This window comes from Engraulis encrasicolus, chromosome 17 (genome assembly GCF_034702125.1).
Source record: "Engraulis encrasicolus isolate BLACKSEA-1 chromosome 17, IST_EnEncr_1.0, whole genome shotgun sequence".
Lineage (NCBI taxonomy): Eukaryota > Metazoa > Chordata > Actinopteri > Clupeiformes > Engraulidae > Engraulis > Engraulis encrasicolus.
In genome coordinates this window covers 13,638,276-13,657,136 of record NC_085873.1, presented here as the reverse complement: position 1 = coordinate 13,657,136, position 18,861 = coordinate 13,638,276, and the positions used below count along the sequence as shown (strand labels likewise).

Genomic DNA, 18,861 nt, shown 5'->3' with positions numbered 1-18,861 from the left:
CGGTAGCGCACATCTTGTGCAAACATCTCATAAAGAGAAGAAGAAGTAGGAGACACAACTTGAGCACACGCTTTTGCATTGAGTGGGCGTGTTTTGCGATATCTTGCTCTGATCCAGAATTTTTGACACATTCAAAGATACCTTTAGAGACCTTTATCCATAGCACTCTGTAATAGGTGTCTCTGCACGAGAGGTCTATTTTAAAAAACACTTAAGACGTCCATGCACAGCACTTGAGGCAGTGGTGATGTACATGCTAACCTGAATTACGGGATCGATGATGGCAGTACAGACGGTCTTCTCCCACTGCTCTCGACCCTGTTTGGAAGACAAGTCTGCCCTTTGCTGGTGGGAACCTATATAGCACAGGAGGGGTGACATTGGGTATTTAATGATGTTATGAATAAACTTGGAACCAGGAGGGGTGATTCAGGTGACGTTGGGAATCTAATGATATTATGAACACACCTACCAGGTTTAGTCCGGGAGCCGTTGGGTTGAACCCAGATTTCTTTGATAAAGTTTTTTTTGTTGCTTTATCTGATAGATTTTAGGCAAGTCTTCAAGATTTCAGACGATGCCTGGTGATATCCCTTGAGCATTTCCAGATTTTGAGCCTTTATTGTCCCATAAATGCAAATTATGACAAAAAACTAAAGACACCTAATATTACTGTGAATAATGTTACAAAATGTACCAAATTGCTACTATTACCTGAAAAACATTCACATTGGACTGCCTTAACACTGCCCTTATTGAAACAAACCCAATATGGGGTAATAATTATCCCTTTCATAACAGCAATCCCACAAATAAGGCGAGACACTGTAGGTGAATAGGGTAATTTTTTTAACTTGCAGATATCAATATACAACTTTATCAGATGATTACTCGTATGAATTGGAGAAAAAAATGTATTACAAGTTTTCTATATTTTATGTTTAAATATGCTAATTAGGCTATTATCTAATTAAATATGCACTAATTTGCATATATTTTGATGCAATGAATCTGACCACCTGAAAATGCCAGCTTCAAAATTCCTTTTTTATTTTGTTAATATTGTACATACAAGAATATTTACTGTGGTTAATTGTGGCTATCTCCTTTTGTTATCCAGGTACAGAGAAAATACTGCTAATAACCTTAAAAAATGCGATTTCGGCCTATTTTTATGCATTTAGTTATATAAATCAGGTCATGAATGACAAATCAAGAAATGCCTCAGTAAAAACATTCACAACATTGCTTAGAATAAGACTGTAAAGTATGGAATGGATTGTGACATCATGACAACATACATATCCATCATTTGCATTGACGTCACAATATTACGTAATCGTTTTTGCTGGACGGCAGAAGTACACATTCGTACATAGGAATTATGCAGACGAAGACAACTTTGACCATAAAATACCAAAGAAACACGTAGTTCTTGTATTTTTTTTAAAAAACGGGATATGTACCTGGCGTTATCAGGCTAGGTTGGCCACGGTGGATGTGTTCAAATCATAGATTTATTAAAATGTATTCTGCTCCACTAGGTGTCATAACGGGGATGGGCGGTACGGGAAACTGGGAGAAGAAGAGAAAGTTGTTGCTTGCTTCCAGCCATGAACTTACTCTGCCTGCGATGTATTTTATTTATCCCGTGTTTATTTTCTTCAGTTAAGTTGTGAACTTAAACCAAACCTCTGCATTGGCAAAATACTAGCACCTTAATGCACCGTTTCTTCATTGGTGGCTGGGCACCGCGGCTGGCATCCTCTCGTGGCATGGCACAGGTAAGATAATGCTGCTAACCTAACTTACTACAAGACGCACGGTACATTTTGTGTCAGGCATTTTGCGAAGTGGTCTTTTGAAAAGCATATCTTTTCATCTCGGATGTATCTTGTAGGCTGCACGGTGAGATGGGAAATGTAGCCTAGTGAACATGGCATGATGCTGCGCTCTCACTCCTGAGGAGGCAGAGGTAGTCCGTTATAATAGGCTATATATATATTTTATTAATTCACGGGAGGTGCCGGATCAGCCAAAATAAGTCCCGGAACACAGGGGGGTCAAAATTACGAGGTGGGGGATCCTGTTCCGGCATATTCCGTCTCAAATTAAGCACTGGTTATGAGTTACTAAACGTTGCGAGTCCCATAGGAATCCATTCATTAATGCTGCACTCTGCCGTCCACTTGCCGTCCACTAGAACGTTTGACGTCACATGCAAATGATGGATAGTGTAGCCTACCACAAATAGCCAACATAAAAGAAAATGGTCACTTAAAAGTCCATAAAGCCATCAAATAAGACATGTACCGGTACATGCATTTAAATTCGCACAGAAAGACCTGTCTACACCTATACAACATACAGAGTCCTTAACACCTAAAACACCTATAGCCTACATTATATACACTACACACACATGCACACACACACACACACACAAGGCAAGGCAAGGCAAGTTTATTTATATAGCGCATTTCATACACAGGTGCAACTCAATGTGCTTCACAAAGTTAACAAATGTAAATGAAAGGAAACAGGGAAGAAAGAAGGAAATGAATTAGAGTCAAAAAGCATTTAAAAACATTAAGATAAAACATAAGGTAAAAATAATAATAAAATAAAATAAAATGAAACAAATTAAATAAAAAATAAAAATAATAAGAATAAGTAATTTAAGCTAGGGGAAAGCATCTGAGAACAGCTTTGTCTTGAGTCTAGATTTAAAGCTATCAATAGTGGGTGCATTTTTTATGTCATCTGGAAGCTGGTTCCAAAGCTTTGAAGCATAGAAGCTAAAGGCTGCCTCTCCACACTTTGTTTTGACTTTTGGAATCACCAGCAAATTCTTCTCCGTTGACCTTAGTGACCTAGTTGGTGCATACAGCTGAAACATATCCAGTAGATATGTGGGTCCCATTCCATTTAGTGATTTAAACACAAGTAGCATAGCCTTAAAATCAATTCTGTAGCTTACTGGGAGCCAATGCAGCGATCTTAAAATTGGAGTAATGTGGTCGAACTTCCTTGTCTTTGTAAGAACCCTTGCAGCTGCGTTTTGTACAAGTTGAAGCTGTTTAATGGTTTTATTGGGGAGGCCAGTAAAAAGACTGTTACAGTAATCAACTTTACTAGAAATAAAGGCATGTATTAGCTTCTCCAGATCATGTTTAGACATCAGGCCCCTAAATTTAGAGACGTTTTTTATGTGATAAAATGCAGACTTAGTAATAGCTTTCATGTGACTGTTGAAGTTTAGGTCACTGTCAATGAGGACCCCAAGATTTTTAACTGTTTCCCTTGCTTTCAGTCCCTTCGTTTCAAGGATAGTAGCAATCTTTTGTCTCTCCTCTCTTTTCCCAAATATAATTACTTCAGTTTTATCTGTGTTCAGCTGGAGGAAATTGTGAGACATCCATTTGTTAATTTGGTCCATGCAATGATAGAGTGATTCAAGGGGGGTATAGTCATTTGGGGACATAGATAAGTAGAGCTGGGTATCATCCGCATAGCTATGGTAATTTATGGAGTTATTCTCGATAATGTGTCCCAGTGGCAACATATACAGATTGAACAGTAGTGGTCCCAGAATGGAGCCCTGGGGGACCCCACAATCCAGAGACATTGGTGATGAAGTATGTCTTCCAATGGCGACAAAAAAACTTCTTTGTTGTAAGTACGATTTTAACCAGTCGATCACTATGCCCGTAAAGCCAACCCAGTGTTCCAGTCTATGTAGTAGTATAGAATGATTAACTGTATCGAAAGCAGCACTCAAATCAAGAAGTACCAAGACGGATGATTTGCCAGCATCAGAATTCAATCTTATGTCATTCATAACTTTAATAAGAGCTGTTTCAGTGCTGTGGTAGGCACGGAAACCTGATTGAAACTTATCAAAATAGCTATTAGAGATTAGAAAAGCAGTTAATTGGTTAAAAACAATTTTCTCTATTATTTTACCCATGAATGGTAGATTGGATATGGGCCTATAGTTGTTTAGTACCAGTGCATCCAGGTTGTTCTTTTTCAGTAAGGGTTTCACAACTGCTTCTTTCAGACAGCCTGGGAATATGCCTGTTTGTAGTGAGGTGTTGATGATCTGAAGTACATCTGATGATATTAGATTTAAGATGGATTTGAAGAAGGCTGTTGGTAAAATATCTAAGTCAGATGTAGAGGAGCTAAGACTTTGTACCGTTCTATTAAGAATGTCCACATCAACTAAATGAAAATTTCTCATGAGGTTAGGATTTAACTTCACCATAGCAAGCTGGTCTGAATCTTGGGTCGGTTGCACATGTGTGAGTATGTTTGCACGTATTTTTTCAATCTTTCCTTTGAAAAAGGATGCGAACTCATTGCATTTGCTGACTGAGAGGAACTCAGAGGGCATTAGATTTGGGGGCCTTGCTAGCTTTTCCACAGTGCCAAACAGGACACGTGCATTATTAATATTTCTGTTAATTATGTCAGAGAAAAAAGATTGTCTAGCTTTAGAAATTTCTTGGTTGTATTTCGAGAGTGTGTGTTTATAGATTTGGTAGTGGACTTCAAGTTTGGATTTACGCCACTGTCTTTCAGCCCTCCTGCATTCTTGCTTTAGCAATATAACTGTGGGATTCTTTCTCCAAGGTGCTTTTTCACGTCCCACTGTTTTGATTTTTTCGGGGGCAATAACATCCATAATACGGGTCATCCTTGAATTAAAATTAACCATGAGATCATCTGCACTCTCTGAGGTTTGACTTTGGATCTCTGAAAGTGCTTGCTGAAAGAGTGAGGCTGTCTCACAGTTGATTATACGTTTTTTGACTGTAACAGATTCCCTTTGAACATGAGGGTACATAGAAACATCAGAAAAAATGCAGTAATGGTCAGAAAAGCCATAGTCTTTGACACTAGCACAAGCATTAAGGCCTTTTGTTATTATTAGGTCTAAAGTGTGACCTTGGTTGTGTGTTGGTCCTGTTACATGCTGTGTGAGGCTAAAAATGTCAATAAGACTTAAAAATTCCTTAGCATAGACATTCTCTAAGTCGTCCACGTAAAAATTAAAATCGCCTGCTATAAACAAGCTATCATAGTTCACACAAACATTCGACAACAGCTCACCAAATTCCTCTAAGAAGAGTGGTGCAGAAAGTCTTGGAGGTCTGTAAATAGTCAATAACAGTATGTCAGAAGAACATTTTAGAACTGCAGCTAAGTATTCAAAAGATGAAAATTCACCTAGTGATGTCTTTTGACATTGAAACAGTGCCTTGAAAATAATTGCTATCCCCCCTCCCTGTTTATTCTGCCTTTCTGTACTAATGAAATTAAAGTGTGACGGAGTTGCTTCTATAAGTGTGATAGAGCTAGTGGATTTTTCCAGCCATGTTTCAGTTAAAAATAAAAAATCAAGGTTGTGGGTACAGATAAACTCATTGACAACAAAAGGCTTGTTCCTTAGAGATCTACTATTCTGTAAAGCTAATTTAGCATTGAGCATTGGAGGCATTTCCACTGTGGTAGTGAGTTTTTTTGGGACAAGTCTGAGATTTCCCATGCTTGCCGTCTTGGGGGAATGTATGCGTGTCCTCAAGAGACCTCGTTTTGTTGTTAGAACTGGAATAAGATTGTCCACGGGTCCCCTTATCTGCTTATTTTCAAAACAACTGTTACTATGTGGGTAGGGACCCAGTTGATATCAGACTGTGCTTTCAACCATGTCATCCTCACTGATACTACTGTACTCCAGAGCACAGACACACACACACACACACACACACACACACACACACACACACACACACACACACACACACACACACACACACACACTCTTCCGATGAAGATGTCATCTTATGTTCCCCCTGGGACCCAACGTGTCACCTGGACACACACACACACACACAGTAAAGCTCACACAACATTGGGTCGGCAGCATCCCAGCTGTTTACAGCACAGCTACATTTCTTAGAATTGCAGGGGCTTTTACTCTTGCAACCACATCTGATCATCTGTAAAATGTAGTCTGGTGCCACTTTGACATTTTCTGGAACACTTATTGGTATCAGTGCTTTGTTGCATGGGTCTTTCTTCCATCCAAATGCTTCAGGAGATAGTTCAGGTGGAGTGTGAACCAATGTCCTCCACAATATTGCTTGAAAATGAGCCCTTTTCACATTCTCAATAAATGCCTCTGTTGTTGGTGGAAGAGCAGCCAGGTTAGGTGAAGAAAAATGACCTTTCCCATTCTTTTTTCCCCATACCACCAACCTTGTATGTGACATGCTGATACTGTCTGGAATGCCATAACATGCCGACACAAAGTTAGTGGCCTCACTGGAAAGTTGTTGGAATGGTGCCAGCACATTACCAATTGATGTCAAGGGATATCCAGCTTTTAGGGTCTTGATAACAAAGCCTTTACCAATACCAAAATAGGATGCCGCAGTGTCACACCCTGATATGGCATGGGCTGGTAAAAGGTCAATTACAATGTCATTTTGTGGATTTACATTTTTAATTTTATCTCTTTCTATGTTTATACGACCACCACTGAAATTATGTACTTTGTAGGCAAACAAATAATCAGCCAAAAATTGTGTAATTATTACTTACAATTTTTATTTTGTGTTACAACAGCACAGGAAGAGTAAATAGCAATGTATGAAATGGTGAAATTCTGTGTTGAATTAGTAATCCTTTCTGGGTATGTCTGAGCTGACACCACCAATATTCGCCTAAATGTTACATATTTCTGCTTGAAAAACAGCTAGTTATGTAATTGTCTAAAATGTATTTGGTACGAGGACACTTTCTCCACTTTGATGCGGCAGGCCTACCACCCAGAATGCTCTATGGTTAATCATAGTGCAGTTATGAAGCTGTCAAAAGCTTGCGGGCTATGGCTGCAGCGAAATCAACATGAAAGGGTTAATATCAGAAATTGGCACATCACCCACTCTTATCCAGATGGGTAAGTGTTGGACAACTACAAACAGCAAAACCAAACAACCCACTATGAGATATAAAGCCACGTTTGGCGAAATGTTGGCCTTTGTGTCTCCGACTTGGAAAATCAGGCTTTTTGGGTGAATGCCCCGCCCCCAAACATGCATGACCCCACCCCCACTGATGTCCATACCTCACCACCTGTTCTTATACACATCCTACCATGTAAACAAACACAAAATAAGTATGGTATAGGGTATTTGGTCAGCATAACATGAATTGGGAGCCAAACACTGTTGTAATCTATGGCTGCAGCACATCAAGCATAAAAGGCTCAATATCTGAAAATGCTCAAGGGATATCACCGGGCATCGTCTGGAATCTTAATAGGTACACCTTAAGCAACCACAAACTGCAAAGAAAAAAACGTTATCAGACGAAACTGGGTTCGGCTGATATTTGGCTTGTGGCTGCCGGACTAGTTGGATGGATGAGAATGATAATCAGAATATCATGAGGCCACCATCCTACACCAAGGTACATCAAATGTGATCGGCACAAACACAGCACACCCCGACAACAAAAACACCCCTACACACGCATGCACGCTCGTACACACACACACACACACACACACACACACACACACACACACACACACACACACACACACACACACACACACACACACACACACACACACACACACACACACACACACAAGCACGCACGCGCACACACCTGTGACTGCAGCATGTAAGATTAGGTGAATGGTGATGGCGGTGTCATCCAGGTTTAGGTCCAGCGTTCTCCCGATGACCTCCATGTCTTTCTCCAGATGGTGAAACAGGAACTCGATCACATCGCCTACAGGCTGAGTTACCATGGCTCGAACGCCCTTAGGGGAGCAAATATATCCATGCAAAATAATCAGTGACATGGACAGTGACAGTACGGACACAATGAGTAGGCTTTACAGTTCTCTGCAGTTACCCATCAGTACACATGAAGCACTATTGACTGTAAACGTTCAATGTGAAGCACAGAATAAATAAGAGAATTCAACATATGGATGGCAGTCATAAAGATAAATAAAGATAAAAAAAATAAAGAAAGAGAGAGAGAGAGAGAGAGAGAGAGAGAGAGAGAGAGAGAGAGAGAGAGAGAGAGAGAGAGAGAGAGAGAGAGAATGCGTGTGTGTGTGGGCATGCATGCATGTGTGTTTGGCTACCTCCAGGTCCTGTGACGCCCCCAGCATCATAGCCAGGTGTGTGAGCAGCCTTAGCAGAGCTGACTGGATCGTTGTCCTCTGCCTGTTGGGGGCCTCCGATCTCTGCCTGGCGTTGCCCAGGGCATGACCACGCTGGGTCTGATCTGCCACCCCTGCACTCACCCGGGAAAACCCTGCCACAGGAGTGTGGTTCTCCCCTCCAATAGGAACACCACACTCGGCACATTTGGATAAAGCCATAGGTCTTCCACACTAAAGAACATTACATAGTTACTTAGCATAGTTATAATACTTAGCTGAAACTTTTATGCAAAGCAACTTACAATAATTTTATAGGGTACTGATTACAGCCCCTAGAGCAACGTGCTTGCTTATTCTGGCTAATTAATATTAATTTAATAGACTAAAAAAGCCACACCTAGAAGACTAGAAAATACAGATCAATAGAGAGAACCGAAGTACTAAAAACAAGTCTGAAAACTAGCAGTGACAGTAGATTAACAGAGACATTAAAGGAGTAACTTATGAGTGATTCTACGATTCAGCTACGCTTTTAAGTCCATGGATTTTATTTTCCAATTCCACTAACTATTAGAGAGAGAGAGTAGAGTAGACTTTTATTGTCACTATATAAATATAGCGAGATTATGTTTAGTAGCAACCCACAAATGCCCACAAAATAAAAGATATATTAACAGTAAATAAATAATATATAAAAATCCATAAAAATCCATGTGCATCTCACAGTATCGATAGTCCTGAAGTATTGAGGGGGGGCAGGTGACGTATTGACTGCATCCAATGATGTTTTGGACATAGGCACACATTCATCTTTCATATAATACAGAAAGTGTAGACATGGCATTATTTCCCTCAGCAAGAATGAATATTAAATACTGGTTTTGGGCGTTTTCATGCCGTCCTGTTTTCCAAATGTCAGATTCAGTCTTCATATTAGCATGTAAAGAAACTTGTTTTGCCCAAGACAATTGCAAATGTTGATTCACAGTAACCATCATAATATGACAAAACTGTCAGAAAGACCACGTCCTTTCTATTATACATGACATTTTCCATTTTGTGTGTGTCCACGAAAACTGTGTTAACCGTGTCACGGTCTGAAACCCCCTCCATAAATCAGTAATGGTTTGGTCTTAGGCCATACAAATAACATCACGTGATGTCATAACCTCTTTGGCAGGATATGGGAAGACTTTTTGGTAAGTTTTGAGCTCCATCCTCCCATAATTTAATCCATTCTTTTTCATGATCTCATAGTGTGAAAATTGCCTGTCAACTGTGTTATCAACATACAGTATTCATAAGAATCTGAATTAGAAATCACATGCAGAAAAACACAGATAAAGCATACAAATACATTAATTGATTAAGGTGTTGTGGTGGAACTTCTGAGGTCCTCAGTTAGCACAGCACCATAAAAATGGCCGAAATGTCAAGCCGTGTTACCGTCAATGGTGTTACAATTAGCTATGACAGTCAGGGTTGCCAGATGAGGCTGATGATTTCCAGCCCAAAAAAATGTTCAAAACCCGCCTAGAAGCACAAAATCCCGCCCAATTCTATTGATTTCCATGGCAAAAAGTGGGCAGGTTTTTTGGATGAATGCCATTTTTACCCGCACACAGCCATCCTAAGCAGCCCAATTGGGTGGGAACCAGCCCAATCTGGCAACACTGATGACAGTTGAGGAGGAGTAAGTTTTGCTCTGTTTTTTCTCCTAATAAAGTGCTGACTTGTTCCCCTGCACTGTTGACCGTAACACAGTTGAGTAACACGGTTGACTGTTTTGAAAGTGTTTTTGAGCTATTGATCCCTTATGTGTTGGGAAAATCCTATGAACAGACACTAGGGATTATCTCTGGAGAAGGAAGTCTTGTGTAAGGAGGGTGACTAAATTCAAATCAGACGTTACAAGGATTTATAATGAAAAATGTGTCAGTCTGTATCACAGTGAATCATAAAATCCTACTTATGAAGCTCAACAATCACATTTTCTATATCAGTTGCACAGATTAATGACAACATTATTGCTAAGGGACATGAGCACTTTCAAACGTATGTTGTTTCAACTCTGTAGTATTTTTATATATGTTTGAAATGACATAGTATTTGTCCATAACACTGTTGACAAAATAATCAAGCAAATGTTCGCTTTCATTAGAGTATTTATCAAATGATTTAAGATGAAGCTTGGCAATTTGTTTGGAAACTTAAATATATACACTATGTAAACATCTAAGTCATTTAGTTGAAAAAAAATACTGATAATTGACATTTTGCTTTTGCCAAAAGCGTAGGCGAATCGTAGAATCACTCACAGACATGGAAACTAACGCTAGGGACATATAGCAGGCGAAATGAGTGAGGTAAAGAGAGTCAGTGTTCCATTCTGACAGCTCAACCGTTTTCAGATCGTTGCGGCGAATCAAATTGAATGGAACAGTTATATTGTTGATTTGATTGGGCCACCGCAGGCGAATTCACTCCTTATTTGCATAATACTAATCTTGGTTTAATAATTTCGCTTCACTCCTGTTCTCTTGCTTTCGCTTGCCTTCGCCACTCCCATAGGAATGAATGGCCAAGGTCGCTTCGCTTGGCCAAATTCGCATCTATGTGTCAGTACCGTAACAATTACATTACGTTTAAAGATCACCAATCAAATAAGCAAAATTCTAATGTCACAAACAAAAGTTTAATGTCACTCACTTTGCCAACAAAAGCAACATGTCCATTGGAACAACCTGTCAAAAACAGCAAAGGGAAACACACAGTTATAACACAATGTAGTATCGTACAAAGTGCTCGGTCATCCTGAAGAAAGTACAGTATGTGCACTTAGGTGCACACAGTTGCTTGCGTAATTTAAGGCCCAAAGCAAGCATATCACGTCCTTAGAGGAAGCAAATCCATGTGGAAGTACAGTATGCCTGCGTGCTACCCTTCATGTTGGATTAGAAGAGTTTGGCTATGACAATGGATCAAAGAATCGTCTAGTAGAGGAATATAATTCAAACTCCGCCCACCCAATGCAAAGGAGTGTGCTCAAGTTTGGTCTCCTAAGGGGGCGTTGTCCCCTCCTTCTTCTTCTCTTTCTGTGGTGTTTGGTGGTGGCTTGCACAAGATGTGCGCTACCGCCATCTACAGTGCTAAGGGAACTCCATTCATTCTCAACCGTAAGGCTCCAAAGGTCTCCTAACCAAAGGTCTCCTAAAGGGGCATTCACCTGACATCACAGGGATCCTGGAAAAGTATGAGCCTGAAGTACATAGAGGTAGAAAATAACACTAGAGAGGACCCCGCCCCCCATCTGTAGCGGCCATTATCTGTAGGTAGATCAGACAAATGGAAATTAACGGAGAACGAGGCTCACCTCTGTCAAAAATGGCTTAATCATGTGAAAATGTCCATCAACACACTATACAAGGACAATATTTGAACTGTGTTGCTAACTATGTTCATAAAAGATATGATTTGATTTTTAAATGTATTTTATCGACTCATATGATTTAAGTAGANATTTAGCCTGACATTTCAAATCTGGTCTTTGATTAAAGTGTTACTTCATATTTACACAGTTTTAGTCAATTTCTTGACAGGGGTGGGCGTGTTCTCCATTGACTTGCATTGCCTGAAGGCACCTACACTACCTACGGAAGTTGGGAAGCTCCAGCTGCCATTTCCCAGTGCTGTCGCAAATTGCTGTGTCCTCTCTAGTGTTATTTTCTACCTCTATGCTGAAGTATCTTACTCTAGTAGACGATTCTTTGGCTGGATACTTACGGTAGGCCTGGGCGCTACCCTCCCGTGTGATTGGATACTTACGGTAGGCCTGGGCGTTGCCCTCCCTCCCGCCTGCCATCCACTGCTGAGCTTCACTGCTGTAGTCATCGGGCATCGTTGGCAGAAACACTTGCTAAATAGACAACAATTACATGGTGAGTAAACAAGTAACTAAAGACACACACATACACAATATACACACAAACACTAGTTAACATAAACATAGCCTACAGATGTGTATGCATGCACAGGGCACACACAAACAAACATGCACAGTGCACACAAACAGAAAAAATCGGAGGTAACAAACACTTTCTAGCCCATCAGGGTTAGTGTAGTGTGTTTTCTCACCCGCATGTTGCGTGGCTGTTGGGCTATGAGTCGCAGCTGAGAGAGCAGAGGCGTCCCAGAGAGCAGCACTGCACCTGCATGCACCAACAGCTCCAGCAGGGTGCGCCGCTGAGCTGACATCTCCCTGCAGAGCTGCAGAGGGGAGCCGCGTCCTCCGATATGATTGGACAACAGGGCGGCGCTGAAGTGCTGCAGCTCACCTCGAAGCTTGGCTTTCAGGAAGCCCTCTAAAACACCCAACTCCTGTTTATGGGAGGCGGAAAAAATAAATACGCTTAGAGCTTTGCCTGGTGGATGGACAACATAACAAATGAAAACAGAAAATAAACAATACAACTGTTATCTCTAGTTAGTTGCTTGTTGGATAAAAAGTATTAATCCATTAACGAAGAGCAAGATTTAACAAGACCCTGAGTATGAAACTGAAATGTTATGATAAAATGAACTTTTTAACATTGATCAGCCCTCACCTGAGGCCCTGGGCGGAGGTTGGCGTCTGGGGACAGGAGACGACAGGTGACCTGCCTGAAAATGGCCATGGTCAGCAGCACCAGATGCCCTGTGATGGACCGCCTCGTGCCTGATGCCCTGTGCCACAGCTACCTGGCGTCTACACACAAAGCAAAATGAGCAGTGATGGACAACCTGGATACAGAAGATACTGTAGAATCCAGTGCCACATATTCCAAATGACCTGGTTTTACCTGTCCAATTCAACCAGGTGATTGCCTAATTGGACAGGTAAAACCAGGTCATTTGGAATATGTGGCACTGTCTCATTTATTAGGCTGCTTCTGAGTACCATTGAACTCTGCATTCATGACTTAATCTACGGTACACTGACCTTCAAAGGCAAAGTGCAGTAACTACGCCAACATTGAAACTGAGAAAAATGCCTTCAAAGCCTTGGTATTACGGTAGGTTGGGTATTGCAGTTAATGCAAATTTGACAGAGCAATGTCTAAAATGGGACACATTTGGACCTTAAGGCTTTGTGACAAGATAGGTGTTATGAAGACCATTTTCATTCTAAATTCAATTATGACAGAATATGTAGTTACTGCACTTTGCCTTTATAGCAACCAAAAAGCTCAATGGGTGTGTTTAAACAATTGCACTTTGTCATGAATTCTCGCTGCCTGCCCCATAACCAGGGCTTCGAACCGGTTCAAGGAACGAAAACGAAAACCAGGAACTTTTTGTATTTTACAGGGAACAGAAACGAAACCGGAAATGTTATTATTTTTTATGTTCTGGAACGGGAACACTTATTTAAAAATAATGGTAACCGGTTAATGCCGTTCCTCAAACAATCAAAAAAAGTAGGCCTTATTATTTTCCTGCGCACATTACCTAAATTTCACGTCCTGTGTGACATCAGACATTCTCTGACTGAATGGAGAGAGAGCTGTAGATTACAAAGTCTTCACTTCACATCTTAATTAAGAGAAACCACTGTCATACAAAAGGACAGAGTTTGCATTGCATTATTGTAAGACATTGCAGGGAAGCGTGTGCAAAGCGCACCGACAATGTTCGGCATTATTGGGCATCCATGGCCGCTTCAAATATGCACAAACTCACAATGCCCATCATAGTGCTCCCCGTTACCCAAGTCAGCGTGGAGCACACATCTTCATCATTGAGGTTTATTCTCTGCTTCTCCGCTTAGGTCGTCCCTGAATGACAAAATTCTGGAGGATATTCTTTTCATCCGCTTGAATAAATAGTTTTGAATGTAGGCTGACTCATTTGCACTTCCATCTTTCTTGGTTAACGTCAGTTAGGCCTATGGGGAGTAATCAGCTGACAGGAACGAAATGAACCGTACCGGGAACAATATTTTTTGGTTCTAACCGGTTCGGGAACGTCAATTTATTGGTGGAACTCATAACCGGAAACGTTATAATTTTGTTTCTGTTCGGAACGGAACGTTTGGAAAAAAATAACGGTTCAAAGCCCTGCCCATAACAACACTCTCAGGTGCCGTTTCCACGTAGCTGGATATTTTTATATGTGGATATTTTTTTCTCCTGCTTGTATTGGTTTTGCATTGGTTTTGGCCTTCCGTTTCCACGTAGCAGATATTTAAAAATCCAGGTGCAGGAGAAAAAAATAGCAGGAGAAAAAAATATCCTGTTTAGGGGTCTGAAACGCATTTGTTACAATGGAGGATTTTTTTAATCCACATGTTGCGTTTCCACGTAGCAGGAGAAAAAAATACCCTGCTAAAAAAATATCCTGCTACGTGGAAACAGCACCTCAAATTGGTCCTATCTCTTGCTCTCCACTCTGCCTGATTACCTTCACCTGTCTCCACTCTGCTCTGCTCCACTTACCCTCGTTAACTCTCCAGCTGCACTGCATTTACCATTAACCTCTCTCTGTATATAAAGCTCCCTGTTTCAGTCATCTCTTGTCAGATCGTCTGCAAGCATCCTCAGAACCCGTCTGCTCCAGCTTACTCTGACTCCTGATCCCGGACCCGCTTTTTCTCTTCGACTCTCCGACTGCTCACCATCCCCGGTAAATCGACCAGCCTTCTGTCTTACGTTTACGATTTTGGATTTCCCCTGCATTGTACTGCTGCTCCGTTTCACCTGCTCTGTTGTGTGTGTTTCCCCCAGGACTCCCCGGACTCTCCAGCTCTCGGCATCGCTGCTCCACTCCCGGGGGAACACACACACAGAACCCCTGGAACCACGGTGACCCTGGAACCTTGACCCTTGTAACCCAGGTGACCTTGCACTCCTGTTAACCCCTTGTAACCCTGGTGACCCTGCAATCCTGACAACCCTGGTGAACCCCGAACCCTGAGAACCCTTGGACCCTCATTCATTCATTCCCAACTCCCCTTTCTCCCTAAACAATAAAATCCCTTCTGGGGTTCGTGAAAAACGCATCTGGTTCTCCTGTCTCATACATTACACACTTAACACTTAACAACTGTGACAATGAACCATACATATACCACAGCATCATATCAAATATTACATCATTTATCAGTTACACACTTGCATGGCGGTTTCCAGGGAGTCGGTCTTTGCTTCTAGAAAAGCCTGTCCAGCCGCATCTCTGAGCATCCGGTATGCCGGACCACAGCACAGGAACCTGTCCACATCAGCGGGAATTAACCTCTGAAAACAAAGACAGGAGCAATCAGAGATGGCAAAACGGCCCTCTTGCCAGTGACAGATGCTCATGATGCTGTGTGTTTGGCGCCACCCGCAGGCAAATGAAAACACTGCGGGCAGACACACACACATATAGGGTCATTGCAATACCTGGACCTGGGTATCGAACCGTAGGTCAAACATCGTGATACGAACCGAATCGTGAATTGAGTGTATCATTACAGCTCTACTTTCTAATTTTATTTTATTTTTGTCTTTTTTTACTTTATTTGATAGGACAGTGTGAGAGGTGGACAGGAAGTGAATTGGGAGAGAGACGGGGACCCGGGCCAGGAATCGAACCCCGGTCAGCCGCATGGCAGGCGAGTGCCCTACCAGTTGGCCACTTTCTATGCTATTCTACTATATTCCCCAGTCACTCTTGCTCACCTGCAGTTTGATGATGTTGGCAGGAAATGCCCATGCCCAGAGCTGGCTGTTCATGAGCGCCAGAACTGCGTCGATGCCCGCCAGCCTGCTGAGGGCACGCAGGAGGTAGACGCGGTACCAGTCATGCCCACAGTACTCACACACCGCCCTCACCTGTGCCAGGTACTGCTGCTCTGAGACACCAAGCACATCTGGACAGAGAGAGAGAGAGAGAAGGGAGAGAGAGAGAGAGAGAGAGAGAGAGACAGACAGACAGAGATTGTGTGTGTGTGAGAGAGAGAGTGTGTGTGTGTGAGAGAGAGAGAGAGAGAGAGAGAGAAAGAAGGTGTACGGGGATTAAGATCCGAACACCACTGCCTTAAATTCAGGACACATATTCAGCACATAAATGCCACACATGCCCGCACACATTAACACACACATACACGAGAGTGGCGGGGGTGGAGAGACAGAGTCTGAGTCAGGTCAAGGACAGAAGAAACTCTCTCTATCTCACACACTGACTCACACGCACACACACACACACACACACACACACACCTTGCCCCTGTCCCAGGGCCCTCTGTAAGAGAGTGGCGGCTGTGCCAAGGCAGAGTCTGAGGCGGGCGAGGGAGAGCAGGAACTCCGCTGGGTCCTGATGCCTGTCGGGTATCTGCCTGCGCGCCAGGCGGCTCAGGAAGGCCGTGTCGTCATGGAGACGAGTTTCATGTGTCTCCTTATTGTCCACACCCCCCGCTGCACAGCGCAGAGTGTCCTGTCACACATTATATCACATTGCATTACATTACATTACATTACATTGCATTGCATTACATTACACTACATTACATTACCTTACATTTAGCTGACCTTTCATCCAAAGCGACTTAGTCATTTACAGGATATTGGTTACAGTCTATAGAGCAGTATTTTTTAACAGGTGGGTTGGGATTTAACAGGTGATCGCGGAGCTGTGGTGTAAAAATGTATGAATGTATCTGAGTTCCGTACTTGGAAGCAGTTGGTGAAGAGGAGGTAGAGCTCTGTGCGGTCCTCAGTGGCCATCATGAGGTTCTGCTGCAGGTCCTGCAGGTAAATCTGGATGTGACCCTTCACCTGCAGGAAACTAAACACACACAACACACACATAGCTATTTGTGGAGATAGTCGACGGACGAAGTTGTGCTAAGTCAAATGAGCCTATTACCTGTGCACTGCGGGACTCTGGGTGACTCCTACAGGTCCCTACAGATCACACATGATCCCTACAGGTCACTAGGTCACTCATGACACCTACAGGTCACTACAGGTCATTACAGGTTACTACAGATCACTACAGTTCACTCCTCCTGGTGATACTGTACCTGTGCTGCAGAAGTAGCTTGGGCAGAACAGAGCGCACCACAGGACTCTGGTCCACACACTCCAGGAAGGGGCTGAGCTCTCTGGTCTTGTACACACCACCTGTCATGCGAAACCATGAAGAGCGCACACATAAGAGCTTAATAAGTTCCATTCTTTCACATAAATACTGTACCAGAGACTACGGTGTCTCTACACATCCAACATTATTCAAAGGATCTCAGTTCAGTTTTGACTGACCTTGTGTGGAGATGAGGAGAGAGAAGAGCAGCTCCACCACCTCCTCCCTGGGCGCGTCTCCTCCCTCCCCCTGAGTCTCCTCTCCCCGCCGCAGGCAGAAGCGAGACACCACCTCCAGGAAGAAGGAGTTGCAGCACCTCCTCATGTGATCATGCTGCTCCAGAGAAGCCCTGTTGGAAAGCAGGAGAAGAGTGTAGTGTTGGGAAACGAGGAGAGGAGAGGCACTGGCGTGACGTAAAGGCCCCCTGCCATCTACCAAGAATGGGCCCCTGAACGGAAAAAGAGGGCCTAATATCATGTCACGTTTCTTAAAGTCAAGGGTCAATGTGGGCCCCCGCCTCGTATGGGCCCCCTGCCTCGCGGGGGTACTCTTTACGCTCCTGAGGAGGGCAGCGTTAGGATACATCTGAACACTGACATAGAGAGGCCCTGTTGGCACACAGGGGACAGAGGAGTAGGAAAGGAGCATATCGTTAGGATGGATATGAGAAGAAAAGCGAAACAGTGTGCCAAGAACTTAGCTAAGTAGTAATTCACGTTAAGTTGATCTTCAGGTAGTGATACATCATTTAATATAAGAGCCCGGGGTGTTTATATTAAAGGAGAAACCTGTTTTTTTGCAATTAGGCCCGTAATTTCACATTACGCCCTCATGTTCTACTCAGCCCTGTATGTTGTGTGTCATTTGGAGCTCTGCCGAAGATATTCGGTTTGGTTAAATCCATGAAATGACTTCCTATGGGCAATGTTTTGCATAGGGCTTTGAAGCGGTTCAAGGAACGAAAACGAAAACCGGGAACTTTTTGTATTTTACAGGGAACAGAAATGAAACCGGAAACGTTATTATTTTTTATGTTCTGGAACAAGAGCACTTCTAGAAAAATAATGGTAACCGGTTAATACTGGTTTTATTTCGTTCCTCAAACTAAAAGGAAAGTAATTATTTTCCTGCGCATGTTACCATGACGGCTGAGGTTCAGGTCCTGTCTGACATCAGACATTCGCTGACTGAATGGAGAGAGAGCGGAAGAATACAAGGAGATTAAAGTCTCCTCTCCACATCCTAAATAAGAGAAATCACTTTCATACAAAAGGGCCGAGTTCCCATTGCATTGTTGTTAGACATATTGCAGAGAAGCGCATTTAAAGGGCACAAGAATTTTCTTCGTTAATGGGCATCCATGGCCGCTCGCAATGTCCGTCATAGCGCTGTGACCCTAGTCAGCGTGGAGCGCCCATCTTCATATTTGAGGTTTATTCTTTCTCTGCTAAGGTTGTCCCTGAATGACAAAATTCTGGTGGATATTCTTTTCATCCACTTGATATAAACAGTTCATAAACAGTTTGGAATGTAGGCTAACCCATTTGCACTTCCGTCTTTCTTGG

General features: G+C 42.5%; 1 protein-coding gene across 1 annotated transcript in view; it reads right to left on the bottom strand.

Annotated features, from left to right (window-relative positions):
- The window catches only part of rnf213b (ring finger protein 213b), a 76,143-nt gene that overhangs the window by 8,182 nt on the left and 49,100 nt on the right, over positions 1 to 18,861 (bottom strand). The window contains exons 42-55 of the mRNA XM_063221788.1: positions 17,476 to 17,645; positions 17,238 to 17,337; positions 16,885 to 16,999; positions 16,435 to 16,648; positions 15,895 to 16,085; positions 15,344 to 15,468; positions 12,802 to 12,919; positions 12,332 to 12,574; positions 11,981 to 12,113; positions 10,907 to 10,941; positions 8,177 to 8,428; positions 7,694 to 7,843; positions 1,017 to 1,032; positions 262 to 356 (exon numbers count right to left, since the gene is read on the bottom strand). Of these exons, the coding sequence (XP_063077858.1) occupies positions 262 to 356; positions 1,017 to 1,032; positions 7,694 to 7,843; positions 8,177 to 8,428; positions 10,907 to 10,941; positions 11,981 to 12,113; positions 12,332 to 12,574; positions 12,802 to 12,919; positions 15,344 to 15,468; positions 15,895 to 16,085; positions 16,435 to 16,648; positions 16,885 to 16,999; positions 17,238 to 17,337; positions 17,476 to 17,645 (1,957 nt within the window). The remainder of the gene's footprint in view (positions 1 to 261; positions 357 to 1,016; positions 1,033 to 7,693; positions 7,844 to 8,176; positions 8,429 to 10,906; positions 10,942 to 11,980; positions 12,114 to 12,331; positions 12,575 to 12,801; positions 12,920 to 15,343; positions 15,469 to 15,894; positions 16,086 to 16,434; positions 16,649 to 16,884; positions 17,000 to 17,237; positions 17,338 to 17,475; positions 17,646 to 18,861) is intronic.